Source organism: Falco peregrinus, chromosome 3 (genome assembly GCF_023634155.1).
Source record: "Falco peregrinus isolate bFalPer1 chromosome 3, bFalPer1.pri, whole genome shotgun sequence".
NCBI lineage: Eukaryota > Metazoa > Chordata > Aves > Falconiformes > Falconidae > Falco > Falco peregrinus.
Genome location: NC_073723.1, coordinates 118408866 through 118424246, shown reverse-complemented (window position 1 = coordinate 118424246; position 15381 = coordinate 118408866). Strand labels below are relative to the sequence as shown.

The window sequence follows — 15381 nt, the reverse complement described above, 5'->3', positions numbered from 1 at the left end:
GATCTATTCGGTGGCTGCACAGTAGCCCCTCACCACACCGCCTGTACCCTCTCCCCTCCGCAGCGTTCAGTGAAGAGGAGGACAAAGATATGGGAACGATTAATCAACTGGCTAATAAAAAAGTATAAATCCCTGAGGACTGTGTGCTGCTAATGCCGAGGAGCTGGCTCTGAGACAGCCACCGGGAGGGACGAGCCAGCCCTCCTCTCCTTTCCTTGCCTCTCCTCTCCCCGAGCTGCTGCCACACTTGGTTCATTCCAGCTGCAGAAGCTCAGAGCCTTCCATGCGGTGGGATTTTTTTCTGAGCTGAAAAAATAAAATAAAATAAAAAATAAATCACAAGCCTGACCTGCTTTTTTCCCTCCCTCTTTCCTTTCTCCTCTTCATCCAGCCAAGCTGAGGACTATCCCAATTGCTAAGGGGAAGAAAAAGGGGGCAAAACCCACCACCACCAACCAACCCCCAGCACGCCCCATTCCTGCTGCCCTTTGACATGCAACCTTCCTTGAGATGGGACAAGCCGGGATGCAGCTGTGGCTTTGGAAGGAACTGGGGAAAATTTGGGATCTTTGCTCTCATGATGGTGGAAGTGAGCTCCTGGAGCCGGGTGCTGCTGCTCTCCGTGGGGCTGCTGGCTGTCTCGGTGACTGGTAAGTGTAATGGAGAAAGCTGGCAACTTTAGGAGGATTTTTTGTCCTACTCCTTAGATCAAAGGACCACTGTTAATCTCCTCGGGGTGGGGTGGGGGGGATATGACACTCTGTGTGTGTGCATGCACTTCTGTGTCAGCACATGCTTCCCTGTAGTGTTCAATAAGGAGTATATTTTCTTCAGACCTTTGTAGCTTCGTACAAGATAGTTTTCCTCTGTATCCTCTGGGAGCAACAATTTTAAGCAATGGGGTGATAAAAGGTGGCTTTATTTGATCTCCTTCCCCTTCTTTTGTGGGTCAAATCATTTGGGCACAGTTGCTGTATAATATGCAAGATGACTCTGAAAAATGCCATCACGGTTTCCCCTTCTGTCTTTGCCTTGCATCTTAACTCAATATTTCAGTACCCCGGTATCTGCCCATAGCTGATGAAATAGATGTAGGGTACCTTGCCTGAAGATGGAAGCACTTTTCTCTTATTTCTCCTACCTTTCAAGTTGATTATCTCTTCATACGAGCTCTTTGGCCTCAGCATCATTTTTTTTGTGAAATACGTGCTTATTGACTTGAAAGATAGCAAAAGATAACTAGAATTTGGGGGGAGTTTGCCTATGTCTCCTCCCTAGTTTCCACAACTGCCCTTGTGGCAAAATCATATCTATGGACTGAAGTTTATTTCTGGTGTAAACAGCAAATATTTAGGGACTGTCCTTATGTGTGTGTAGGAGGGGAAAGAGTGGGAGAGCTGTGTTTGGCTGTGTCTTCTTTCAGCACTGTGCAGTGCCCTGATTTCCAAGAGTTTCTAAGTAACGTTTGTCTTGTCTGCTGTATCTTAGGCTAGAGGAATGCGTGTGTGTGTGTTGATGTGCATGAGAGCTTCTTGGGGTTTGGATTTTTTTTTTAAACTTTTGTTATCTGCAACACAACACTGATTTTATTATGTAAGGCAAATTTCCTCTAAGGAGATTCAGAGTAAGTATTAACTGTTCCTCCTGAGTACTCTTGCAGTGGACCCGAAGAGTTTTGCCAACTGGAAGTATCTCTTAGAAGAGGGTATAAAACCACCCAAACAAGCTACAAGTCCTAGTTAAGGATGAATATTTGATGAATATTTTTCCTTTCTTCAGCAAGAGCATTTAGCCTGTACACAAGAGAGAACCGTTCCAGCAGCTTCTGTTCCGTTTTTCTTACACACGTAGACCAATGTAGAGATACCTAAATAGATGATTTACTATAGCAGGGTTTACAGATTCTTTTTTTTTTTCTTTTAAGCTCTCTGTAGCTTGTTCATGCTAGATCTTCCAGGCTTCTCTTTATCTGCTTGTTCAGTATATAAGCCTTTCTTCTCAGGCCCCTAGGTCCCTATTCTCTGCATGTAGAGTGCTGTCTGTTCTGGATCCTTCACCCAGACGTTGGTGCTCTATATTGTTTTTCTTTTTTGCAGGTGATCTGCTCACAGCTTTTTAGACCAGACCTCAGGTGTGTGTTATTTGCATCAGAGCTAGAGGCATTGGTCAATAGCTCCTCTTTCCTAGCTTTTTTTTAAAAAAAAAAAAAACAAAAAAAACCCCCAAAAACCCAACCAAAATAACGCAACCCAAACCAAATTCTGAAATCCCAGTAATGATCTTTTTTGTCAAAGCAAGACACCAACTTTGAAATCGGTGGCATACTGCTGGATATCCAGAACAGAATGCGTGTATACAGAGTGAGTGCACCCACCCTTTGCAGAGTTCATGGTGGTTTTGGGGTGTAATCCCAGAAAGTCAGTGTAGTCGGGGCTGGGACTTCTAGTACCTTCGCTGAGCAAATCATGAACCTCCGTAGAACAAAGTTCCTGAAGAGGCTTCAGTTCTAACCTCGCCTGTTCCGAGGGTTTGTGCAGGTAGTAATAACCAGGAGTACCCATAGTGTGGCAGTAGAGCTGTACATGTAAAACTATCAGTTAGTAGTTCTGGCCGTCTTAAAAATAAAAAGGGAAAGAAAACCTACTGGTATCACATCAGCTGTGCTATGTCAGTAGTCCTGTTGCCCAATAATGTCCTTCTGAAAAAAAAACCTGGCACAAAGCATGTGCTTCCTTCAGATGCTACTGTGAAGGCAGGAGAATGTAGCTTCTGTTTGTGCAAAGAACTGACAGAGCTGTAGGGAAGGTGGTGCTTTGTGATCTGCTGAAGCTTATTGTGTATGTGGGGAGTAGGGGGAGAGGAAGCGGTTGGTGTAGTTTCCCCTTTCGGTTTTAAGGGTGCAGTAATGATGTGACAGTGTTTTAAGAAAGGCAGAGGGCACTAAATTGGTCTTAGCAAGTTAATTGTGAACCGTGAGTGGCCTCTCAGAGTATGTGTGGTGATTCTGAAATTGTATTTCTTGGTTGTCAAAACAGGTGGGAACAGGAATGGTATTCCTGGGTAATTAGCTATGCATGAGCACCAGAAGGTGCATTTGGGGAATGTATTGGATATACACATGTGCACTTTTTTTGGAAGGCCTGTTATAAAGGGTGTCTTGACACCATTATTTACACACTGCTTTGCTAGTCAGCATCTTGTTTTGTCCTGGATTATAGAAAGATACATTTTTGAAACGTAGTCTAATCAATTTAGACCATTGTAATTTTCTTTCCTTCTTTTTTTTTTTTTATGGAAAATAGTTTTTGGCAGAATCTTCCTCTGAAGAGTGGAGGAGGGGGAAGCTGTTTATGAATTTTGATGTATGTGTATGTATTTATGTTGTAAATCATCCTTTTATTTTGTTCTGTTGTCTTAAATCTCTACAGGATGAAGAATGATTCAGGGGTACTTACTGTGCCAGGGAAGGAATGTCAGTGTGAAATACTCAGTGATTTGAGTATGGTTTTTTTAAGGGGTAAGGGTGCAAGATATTAACTCTCTGAAGTGGTAGATAGATGAGTGTGGTTTTGTTTTTTGGGTTGTTGTGTGTGTGTGTTTTTTTTTTTTTTTTTTTGAAATAGGAGGAAGGTAATAGTCACCAGCTAGATTACATTTGATTGTGGCATACAATGAAACTACAGTATTTTATGGCAATAGCTGAGCATATCGTTTTGATCTGAGTCCTACTATTACTGAAGCAGTGGGGATATGGGTGCTAAATGGAATGAATGATTCTTATGTACTCATTCATGTCTTGCTATTGCCTTTTGTTACTGGAAAGGAGTTATTTATGGAAAACATTTAGAGGGTGCGGATGTTTAGAGGGTACGGCTCTTCTGCTTAGGCTTAGTCTGGCTTCTTGGCCCTTAGGTTGGGAACACAGGAAGGCAGCAATTTGCTGTACCTGCCTCACTGTCCTTGTTACTGGGAGAGAGAGTACGTGACCTAGTCCATAGGTTTTCAGCACTTCACAGTGGGGTAACGTAGGTGATGCTCAGATGGATGGGAATAAGGTCAATCCTTCCCCCTCCATGTGCCTCTACATATGAATCTGGGCTACCACGTGGCCCTTAGGTCTGTCTGGAGTGTAGTGCATGTACGTACTTACCTCCTCACACGGGTGTGCACACTTGTAAGTTCTCAGTGAAGAACATTCAAATTCAGCATGCTTTCCTCCATGGAAGTATAAGGCTATAATGATGGGTAGAGAAGGGTGGGGGAAGAGGAGCTCTTACTAGAAAGAACTTGCTAGGAAGACCGCTGCGCAGTAGTTGGGACTCTGCTTGGAGCCTTGGATGTTTGGGTCACAGTTCATAGAATTGTTTCGGTTGGAAAAGACCTTTACGATCAAGTCCAGCTGTTAAGGTAGCCCTGCCAAGTCCACCATGCTGCGGCACCATCACGCTGCGGCACTGTAGGCAAGCAATTGCACTTCTGTCCTCTTGTTCTTTGTATTGATTTCATCATTTGGGGTACGGGAGCCTTTCCTTTGCTGTGCAATTGTTTGCTGCCTCTCGCTCTGATTTTATTTTTCTTTTTGTTTTTGTCATAGTCTCCCTGTGCTGCTGAAGAACATCTAAGCTCAAGCTTTCCTTGCCACTTAGCTCAGTCTCTGTCATGTCAGATACCTCCTAGGGAAATTTTGTATTCAGCTGGTTGATGGGTCCCAGCTGAGCCAGCCCGCAGTGGTACAGAGGTGGATGTCTGTTCATCTCAGTGGCTGCCTTCCAAACATCTACGAGTTTCTGTCAAAAGAAGGCGCTTGTCAAAATGGGTGCGGGGAATGTGATCCAGGCAATCTGCCATAGATCCCAGTGGATATGCATTTTGCCAGGGCAATTTAGGGCTTAGGGTGTAGTTGATCACATGAGCATTTGTAGCATCCCTGCTATAGAGAATACATTTTCCTATGCAGAAGTGGCTGTGACTTGATTAATCTACTTTCAGGGACAAGTGAAGAGTGATTCTTCCCCCCAGTTTGCTGTTAACCACTTGCACCTGTGCTCCAGGGATTTGCAACTGCTGAATTATTGTGTGGTGCTTGCTGCCTTGCTCTGGTTCCTGAGAGGCCAGTTGTTTGAGAAATGCCAAATTTCACAGCTGTGCTTGTTGCTTATGTTCCTGTTGATGCTCCCCCCCCTCTTAGCTCCTACTTATATTTGGCATGGATCTTGACCAGAGGAAATTGTTATGATAATGTTGAGGGTTAGACAGGTTTGAGGGAAGGTCAGGCAGCCTAACCAGTACTGGATTTAAACTTGAGGTTTTTTGTTAGTTCTGTGCAGCTAACCTTTTAACCTGTCACTGCAACATAAGTTTAAGAGGCTTATTGTGTAAGGGATAGCTGGTGTGAAGACTTTGGGGAGAAAGCTGCAATAGATGTCTCTGTGTCCATAGTATCACAAGAGAATTCTTGCTAACTCCTTTTTTTATCAAAAGTGTTCTGAGACATAGGGCTGGAGTAACTTTTCATAGGCTTTAGTGAAATTACAACAAAGGTATGTTTAGGTGAGTGGCTTTTAAATGATACCTCTTTGCTATCTTATATGTTTTTAGGCATTAGGAAGTTCAGAAATACAATGTATAGGCCTAGGTTTGAATTAGCCTTTGCCCAGAAAATATAGCAAATTCAGATGGAAGGGGAAAGATGAGATTGACTTTAAAGGGCTACCAAAAATAAAATTGAGTAACAAAGATTCTGTATTGCTTGACTTGGTAAGTCCAGCATCGGGTTGTCTATTTGATACATACAGCAGCCAAAAATGTCAGAGGTAGCGTAATCACGTGTTGGCTCTCATATCCAAATGCAGCCCCCGTGGGTGCAGGTGAAAGATGGGAAGGCTGATAGCATCAGACTTTAAAGGCGTTTACAACCAGGTAAGTTTTTTGCTCCACCCAGAAAGACTGGCTATGAGAACAGAGATGACCTCATCAATCCTGTGTGTTAACTGGGGTTTTGTAGTCTAGCTCAATATTTTAATGGAGTCTGTATATTGCTGCTTATGGAAATGTCTCCTTTAAACATATTTATTGCGAACTACAATATGTGCACTTAATACTTGTCACCTAGATGTTACAGTGCATAAAACCAGCCAATGAGGCTGGTACGATGCCATCCAATACCTTTGGTGTAACCTGTTTCAGAGTAGAGGCAAACATAGAATTAAAGAGCTTTCCTAATAAAGTGCTTTTTTAACCTGTATCAGTGGTAAATCCAGAGTGCTGAGGGGGCGGTGGAAGTGCCAGGGGAAATACTGCTGCTGCCTGCTCAGTATCTCTTCAAGCGTCGGGCCACAAGCCATGTACGAGTCCCTAAGGAGTGCCTCTGGGATGGAAAGCAACTGGCTCTACTGAGTGACTTGCACAAGGTCATTTTGGGAATTCGTGGCAGAGCTGCAAACGTTGGTCTCGGCCTTAAACACAAGATCACTTTTCCTGCTTTGTTTCTTAATTTTTTTTTTGCAAAGGAGCATAGAGGTAAGGTGGTTTCAATGTGACTATAGGGTTATTTCTGAGGCCTCCTGTGGTGTGTGAGTGCCTGCTTTGAGAAGTAGGCCCTTGCATTGCTTTCAAAGAACAAGATACAAAGATTAAAAAAAGTGATAGTAGCACCCACAGTTTCCGTGTTTACACAGTGTTTCTGGAGGAGTGAAGTACAGTGCAATTATGGAAATCAATGTACTTTGCTTGCAATAAACACGATGCAGTGCAGTAATCTGCAAAATATATGTGTTTCTGCCATGCCATGCAGTGGCAAACTGATCTGATAGTGGTTAATGTATAATTGGGAAAATCCCATCGATTAAAGAAATCAAATTAACTCTGTTTCAGTCTCTTTGCTGCTGCCATGGACACAGCCAGCTAGAATGGAGACAGTATGCTGGAGGGAGCTTGTATGTAATTTATTTTTTTTTTTAATACCTCCCTTGCATGAAAGTGGGAAAGGGGGTTGTTTTGGGTGTGGTTTCCCCCCCTCTTTATTTGACTTCACGGTGAACAGGTTGGTGTTTGTTCTTTGCAGTGTCAGGCAACGATGGTTGCAGTAATTCTCCATCCTTACAAGGTACAGGTATCACCACTGTAATAATAAACTAACTGCCTGTTTTTTGTGTGCACGCTGCTGTCTGCTGGATGGAGAGAGAAGTGGGGACTATGTCAGAGCCCTGCTAGTGATAGTAATTTCTGAAAGGTCAAAATAGTTGTGGAGTAGGGACATCTGATGCTCTGTGATTTTTCACTGGAAGGGAAGGGTCTTGCAACTGTGCGGCCTGGAGCGGCTCTGGTTGCCAGGGAGATGTGTAATAGGGGAGGAATTAAACAAAGCTTTAAAAGCTCCTTCCCCATTACTGACTGCAAAAATCTACTCGAAAATGAACTGGTGGCCTACGTTTAGGGGAAGTGGGTATTCAGAGAGCTGAAGGAAGGGGAACATGACTTGCAGAGACACCTGTGCAACGTGTTGTTAGTGTATTCATGGTATGGAGTGCTCAACAGCTTCATGAGCAGTGGTCCTTAAGAGTCTAGTGCAGTGTAAACATACAGCTGGAGGCAGCCCTTGCCTGGAAAAATGTACAATCTAAACTCTTGACAGGTATTGGATATAATTCTGGAGTGTTGGAGAATTGTGACAATAGGTGGAGAGGTGCTTTCTGCCCACGCTGTTGGAGGTCTGCTGCTTAAGCCAGGTTTGGCTAAGGACAATACAGAAGAAAGGCAACCAGTGTCACCAGAAAACAGCTTTATACTTGTACATATATCAGCCTGGCATTGGTGAGAGTGCTGCTGTGCAGGACTCGGGCTGGATCTGCAGCCAAGTTCTCGTAAAAGCCTGGTACCTCAACTCACACTGGCATCTGGGCTTCTTCCTTAGTCCCGGTGACCTCCGAAGGCAGCTCTTTCTCTCTGTAACCAGAAGGCCATTAACAGCATCCTATGCCCTGCTGGCAAATTTTTTCTTCCTTCCATCAAAGTAAGGAGGCATTGCTGTTCTGCTTCATTGTTAGCCCTGTGAGAGAAGGCACTGGGCAGAAACAGTCTGTGCCCGAAGATGTTTTGCTGTGAGCACGGGGAAGTCAGGAGGCAGAACCAGATGCAGAAAGGCTTCCCCAAGGTCGTGCAGCAGGTTGCTGGTGGAGCTAGGAATGCACCAGGTCGTCTCACTCCTGAGTGTTACTGCGTGCTAAACAGCAGCACAGAAATCCCGTGCTGTTGCTGCGAAGAGAGGTGTTTTTGAGATGCTTTCTCTGCAGATGAGGTCTGAGCTGTATCTGTGCTAGTGGATGTCAAGGCATTTTACAGTAGTTACACTGAAACAGAACAATTTCTCAATCCATTTATCAAAATGTCTGCAGTTCCCATTTCAAAGCAGATAAAACAACAATGAATAGCCAATAAATGTATCTTTATCCAGAACATTTTAAAACAAAAAGAAAGAGAAGATTGGTTCTTTTGGCCTCTGGCTTGCACTAGCATTCTGAAATGTTAAGTCTATTCTGTCCTAATGAAACGGCTTTATTTGGGTTCCATCCACCTGCCTTAGTGCCACCAACATTTCTTTCAGTGTGAAGAACTTGGCTGCTTCTCAGTTGTTGGTTTAGTGGGGTGCAGACCAACAGGCAGTTTCACCGAACCATGGTCACAGCCTGATAGTCCTGGCCCCGTCAGTGCCCAGAGCCAGTCGTGTTGGAAAGTGCAAGAAGTACTGAAATAGGGCAAGAAGGATGAGTTAATCACAACTAGAGAATTAACCACAACTGGGGATTTTCTGGTTCAGCACGCTCCTGTTACTTGCACACTCTCTTGACTCACAAAAGTCATTAAAACCCAGTTCTTGCTGTTTTCTATGGCTGTTGGCACTTACAAATCCTTGAGGGTGTGAGCCGTAGTCATTCCGTTTCACCTCCCCGTCTGTAAAATGGGGATAAGTAGAATTTGCAAAATCCTGAAATGATTTACAGATTTATTCTGCAGAGTGATCTTTGGATGTTTGTGAAAAGCTTTCAGCAGATACAAATTGCACTAGGTTGATTAGCTACACAAGTTTTATGCTCTTGGTTTTCTCCCTTGATTGCCTGGAGTGAATTCAACCATTTCATGTACAATTTGGGATTAATTGTGAATGACATTGAGGTGAAAGTTGTCTGTCTGCTGCTGAACTTCAAGAAGTATTAATGGCAAAAAAAGTCAGGAATATAACCCAATGCAGTTTCTGTTCTAGCAAGGATTTGCACAGGTTGCTCGGCTCCTTCTGTAATTCAGCTGTTATCACTTACACCGTTTCTATATGTTTATATTTGCATTTGTGCCTTTTAGCAAAAGACTGCAGCGCAGCTTTTAAAAGCGGAGTGTACTCCAGTATGGATGGGAAGGTAGGAGACTTGTAGCAGACTGAGAACTTGCCAGAAACATCAGGAAACTGGATGCTGGTCATTAGCAGAAGCAGAGTATTAGCAGAAAGGTTGGTCTGGGTCTTCAGATTATAACCTGCCGTGGAGTCTGGCTTGAAAGCTGTTGCTTAAATTGTGTGAGCTTCAGCTTCTTGTCTAGAGAGTGGAAGAATAGTACTGTCTAATGGATTTTGAAGATGAATGGCTCAAGGATGGCAGAGATCAAATAGAGAACTTTTCCTAATTATGGTGCCTGTTATTTATCAGCAGTTTATCATTTTTTTATTTTTTTTTTTTGTTAAACTAGTGAAAGCAGAGTTTGAAATCTTCTTTTTTATGGCAGCTATGTCATTGCTTTTGGAGCCAGAGAGCCCGAGCTTATTGCCTGTAAGAACAAGATGAGTAGTTTTCCTTAACATCTGAGTTGGCTTTTCATTCGCACAAAGTTTGCTGAAGAACTTTACAGTGGGGAGTGTTGTGTAATGGCTTACATGTTGTTACTGCTCTCCCCTTATCCTGCCGTTGTTAACGGGTGGGGGTGGGGGTGTGTGTTCCCAAAGACTTGGGATGTGTGGCCGGTAAGGTGGACTTTCTTTCTTAGATCTAGGTGAAACGAGCAATGCTAGCTGGTGATTTAAACGTCTTGCAGAAAAGCTGGTCTTGCAGTTTGGAAAGGTAAGGATGTACTGGGTCTGTTTCTGCTCCCCAGCCCTGCCTCTTTCATGTTTCTGTAACTGCATTGTCAGCTGGATTCTTCCCTTTTCTCATTGCTGTGGGGCAAAGGAAGGATCTGGTCCTTTAATAGACATTTGATCTGACATTGGTGAGCGGTTAAAGCCAAGCTGGAGGTACAGAAAATGGAAGCTCATTTCTTCTGTAACAAAAGCACAGTTTAATGTTCCTTTCCCATTTGATACACTGAATAATAATATTGAGAAAACCAGATCTCCTCTCAGAGGAAATCTCCTTCAGAAGGATAGTGAAGCCTGGTGCTTTTCCAAAGCCAGTGCCATTTCTAAAGATGCTGCTTGCATTGTGCAGCATATTGTTTATATCCTTCTATTGTTGCTTTGTCTCCATTAGGGAAAGGTTAGGCACTGATTGTGGACACAGGACATCTGTCAGCAACCATCCTGGGATGTTTTCATTAAAGTTAAGCACCACTTGGAGAAGGACTCAGTCTGTTAATATTAAAATAATACCCACCTGCTGCAATAATAAGCTTTTGAAGTATAGGGAATTTGTCCCTGATGGTGTTGGGGCTTTTTTTCTGGTGTTGGGTTTAACAGATACCCTCAGGAGGCAGCAGTCCTGGAGTGAGAGAGGGATGATCTGTCACTCACATGCTGTCCCCTCTGCAGGGTTACTGCCTCCTCTGAGGGCTCCATTCACTTTCTACAGGCTGTGGTGGCGTGGAAATCATATAGCTTTTCAAAAGATGGTGAAGTAGCTGGATTGGAGTTTCTGTACTTCGGTAGGGTGCTTTAGTGAAAATGCATTAAAAATCCTGTCAGGCGCTCGTGTGCTGAGGGAAGGGCGTGTGGAACGAATGGTCCCCACACTGTAGATAGTATCTTCCTTAAGACCTAGAGCTAAAGCACAGTGAAACTGTTGTGGCTTTGAGTGAAGTTCTTCGTCTTGATCGTGAAGACAGATAATCTGCTATCTTACCTTGATCTATGAGAAACCAAGTCATCTTCTTTCAGTAGCACATGCAGCGCTGGTTTCCTTACCTTGGCAAGATTTAAGATACAAGAGATGATGCCTGCGCTGCCCGTGCTGCTGTTACCTCTTTGTAAACAGCTGGATCAGTTCTAACTGAAAGGAGTAATCTTGAGAAGAGCAAGTTCATTTCACTGGATTTGAAGTGTTCTAGAAAATAATGTTTTATGGGAGGGTCTGTCATTTGTTCCTGCTAAGTACTGTGACAGTCATAAATTACAGAACGAATTACAACTTTTTTTTTTGCCTGGGGATCTAACACTGAGGGCTACAGTGGGGAGTTTTTGCCCTTTTTTTCCATAAGTGCAGTTAGCAAATGAGACTTTTTACAAAAAAATACCCGATTTGAACCTACAAGTCGATTCAGTTCACCCCTTATTAGCTCTTTGATTGAGAGCTGTGTAGATTGAAGAAGAAATGTATTGATCTGCTTTTGGGATTGAAAACTAAGATTAAGTAGAATATGTCTAAGGGTGAAAATGAGGTTTTAATTGAATGGAGGAGGTGAAAGAAAAATAGAATAGTACAATATAATGTTAATGGTAATGGAAATAAGTTCTGGGTTTCTTTGTTAGTTACACATAGCTGGAGGTCATGGGATACAGGAACTGTGTGGAAGTGACTTGGACTTTGCACGTGAGTGGATTGATCCACTGCAGTTAGTGAGAATATTTGTGCACAAGTTGTGGCAGATTGGTAGCTAGCATGAGAATTTTTCTAAATTGGATCAGAACGTGATAAAAATAAGTCTGGTTTTGTAGTATCAGAGCATCCATCCGTTGCCAGGATTGTTAGGACATTTATCATTGGAACAGAGCTGGTACCTTTCAGTGAAGAATTTAGGTTTTGCTGTTCTATATGTGAAATTCCTGTGTAAAGGGACTGAAAATTTCAATGTGATTGAAATATTTTACTTTTTCCGTGGATAATCTGTTAGAAACCTTTTTGCAACTATTTATTTTCTAGGGCATGTGGCTGTTGTTTGTCCCATTGGGTGAACAGAATTGTTAACTTTTCTGTGTGCTGTCACCTTCTGGTGACTTTCATTGATTGCTCAAGGTGACAAGTAGGCATTAGCTAATAAAGATCAAGTGCAGTAATACTTCAAGGAAGTGAATATGAAAGTGCTGTTAATGGAATCAAGTAAAAATTGGATTTATATCCCAACAAAAATTCCCGAGAGAAATTGCTTTCTGTTTGCCTTTTTTTGTAATTCAAATACAATAATACAAGTACAAGCTTTATAATACAAATGCCTGGCAGGGTGTTGGAAGATCTCAAAGCACTCGTAAACACACAGTACATTTCTCTTCAGAGAGCGTGGTTAAATGAGAACTGTGATAGAAGTGTGAAGGGCTTTTAATAAGTGGGGTCTCTGCTTATTCAGGATATTTTTCTTTAATATGTATAGCTGAAGGTAGAAGGTTCTGGTCACTGTAGTCACAGCTAATTTGCTCGTTACGGCATTAGCTGGATATTTGAAATCACTTCTTCTGTGTCATCTTCTACAGAACTTCTGTCTCCTTTCTGTTCTGAGCCCTCGGTGCTAAAAAGGGACGGTGGCCTCCCTGCAGCTGCCAAAAGGGTATAGTAGACTTAGTGTAATTTCTGTGCTTTCCATGTAGTTACAAATGCATGAAAATACAACCAGATTAATCTATTGGAGTTTAAAGATACACGCTAGGAACTGAAACCTGGTGAGGAGTAGAAAAAAAATCCTTGCACCCCCCTCTGAGCTTAGGGCTAACTTCTAAAGAAGCTATATCCACAGTATTCTCTTTAAAGTGTCAGTTCTCCATCGGTGTAGTGATGAAATTGTTACTGCTGTGAGAATTTTGAGGACTGAGGTGTTATAATTTATTAGCAAGATGAGACTTGTAGCTGGGTCAAAGATGTCTCTCAGGGCAAGTTCCATTCTTATTGGCCTTGAGGGAGCACTGAACTTCAGAGGGACACACGGCTTCATGGCTAATAATGGCAAATGAAGTTGCAGCTACCTTTGTCTTCTCATGATGACATACGTCTGGTAGAGGGGGAATAGAGGCTAATAATGAAAACTTATGAGAAAAATCTTTAAATTAGGCTTTCACTGTGATTAGCGAGGTGGGTTTCACCTTGAACATTACTTCACCTTTCTTACATTTTTTTTTTGAGCTGGAGGAGTCCTGGAATCACAGAATGGTTTGGGTTGGAGGGGACCTTATGGACCACTCACTTCAAACCACGGGCAGGGACACCTTCCACTAGCCCAGGCTGCCCCAAGCCCCGTCCAGCCTGGCCTTGAGCCCTGCCAGGGATGGGGCACCCACAGCTGCTCTGGGAACCTGTGCCAGCGCCTCACCGCCCTCATAGTGAATAAACTGTAGTTGTTGCTCTGTCTTTGAACTATAGTTAGTGAGTCCTAACACCTGAGATGAAAATGAGTTTGAGCACGGTGGATAAGCTATTTAAATGCAAATATTCTGTTAGTGGAAAATAATTGAAATACAAATTGAAAAATTTGTTTTGGAGATAATAATTAGCACCTTATAAATGAGACTGAATAAAAATGGTGCTTATGAATGGAGTCCATTTGCAGGGGTTTGTACAGAAGTTTTTCATCAAATTAGCTTCTCTTTTCTGAGTGTTCATTTCGGTTGTGAGTTGAGATGAACTGTCAGGTGAAACCTAAAACCTGTGGGCAATCGATAAAATCTGAGATTCACAAGATTCACGTATCGGGAGTTACAGACATAGCAGAAAACCGTGCCAACCCTGTGTCATTTTCACAGATGTCTGGACTGGAGGTGGGGAAAAGTTAAACCTTCACTGTGTTCATGATGCAGGTGCAGAGAGAAAATAAGAGTAAAATTTTTGAGAAGCTTTTGAATAATCCTGAATGTTTTCATTGAGCCTTGGACTCCCAGGGCAAGATTTTCAAGGATGTTTAGATGCCTAAGTAAGTGTGTACTTGCCCAGTAGGGTTTTATAAGAGGATACGTTAGCTGCAGAACTCAGGTGCATTTACAAAGGCTACAAGGCATCTGTCTAAGGTTCTTGGGTTATAAAAAAAATATCTGTGTAAACGTGGTCTACTTAAGTTCCTTTTGAAAAGGGACTCATGGTCCTGAGGTGAACTCTCATTTTGGTTTTGTGAAATCTTGCATAAAGGAGTAGCTTAATCTCTTTGAAACCTTGCCATGAGTCTAGGGTCAAATCGAGGCCTCCCAAGTTCCAGTTTAGTGCCTTAACCATGTGTTAAACTGTATTTTTTTTTTTTTTTTTTTTTAGACTGACTCTTGGTTTTAGGTAGAAAGTGGGTAAGCTTGCATGGTGTTCTCCTGTGACCAGAGTAGGATGCAGCACTTCTCCGGCTCCTGTTAAAATGTGATGTATGAGCACTTGGAAGGAGACTGACGGTGGGATTCAATTAAAGAGTATTGGGGCAAGTGAGAAGCCATGAAGGGAAGTCACGGGGAAAACCCAGCAAGGCTGTTACGCTAGAGACAGCATGGGAAGAATATGCATTAATTGGTTAATGCTTGTGAAGTGCTTTGAAGATGGAAATAGCTATATAAGTGCTTGATATTATTATTATGCTGACAATGGCTATGTAGAAGAGTTGTGGTGCTAAGGGAGCAGTCAAAATTGATTAAGAGACAATTTTGAAAGAGAAAGTTTTGAAGGGAGAAAATTACATCCCTTGAGAAGAGGCCATTCTGGCTGAATATTGGGATAACTGTGTTACTTCTCCAAGCTGAGCAAATGATTTTAAGTAATGGACGGTCTGCACAAGATCCCCAGTTTCATCAGGAATTACGTAGCTGTGAAGTCTTGCAAATAATTACAGTTCTTTAGGTTGCTAATGAATGGCTGCTGGTGAGAGGTGAAATTATTGCAAGCATTAGGAAACCCGGCTGTTTAGGCTTGAGGTGTGTGAAGGTCACGGAGTGTTTAGTTTGAAACCTAACTTGTGAAACCCAGTTCCACTAAGAGGAATCTGAAACCCCCGGAATTTCTGGATTATGAATTGCAAAAGCTTTAGTATATGTGTAGGCAACTCCAATGGATTTTCCAGCAGAGATGAGAAATAAGTCATAGCAACTCTTACGGCACTGAGGAACCCTCGTTGGGATGATTGGAGTGGTCTGATGTCCTTTATGCAGGAGGCATTCAAATTGAAACGGGTTGAGGTTGGCAAGGGGATGACCGGAGGAATGGAGGATGTATCTTAGAAGGGTGAAAGCACAGG

At 42.7% G+C, this 15381-nt stretch overlaps 1 protein-coding gene across 1 annotated transcript in view; it reads left to right on the top strand.

The window, feature by feature from the left end:
* Positions 1-270: 270 nt before the first annotated feature.
* The window catches only part of CSMD2 (CUB and Sushi multiple domains 2), a 305852-nt gene continuing 290741 nt past the window's right edge, over positions 271-15381 (top strand). The window contains exon 1 of the mRNA XM_055800542.1: positions 271-650. Within this exon, the coding sequence (XP_055656517.1) occupies positions 494-650 (157 nt within the window). The 5' untranslated portion in view covers positions 271-493. The remainder of the gene's footprint in view (positions 651-15381) is intronic.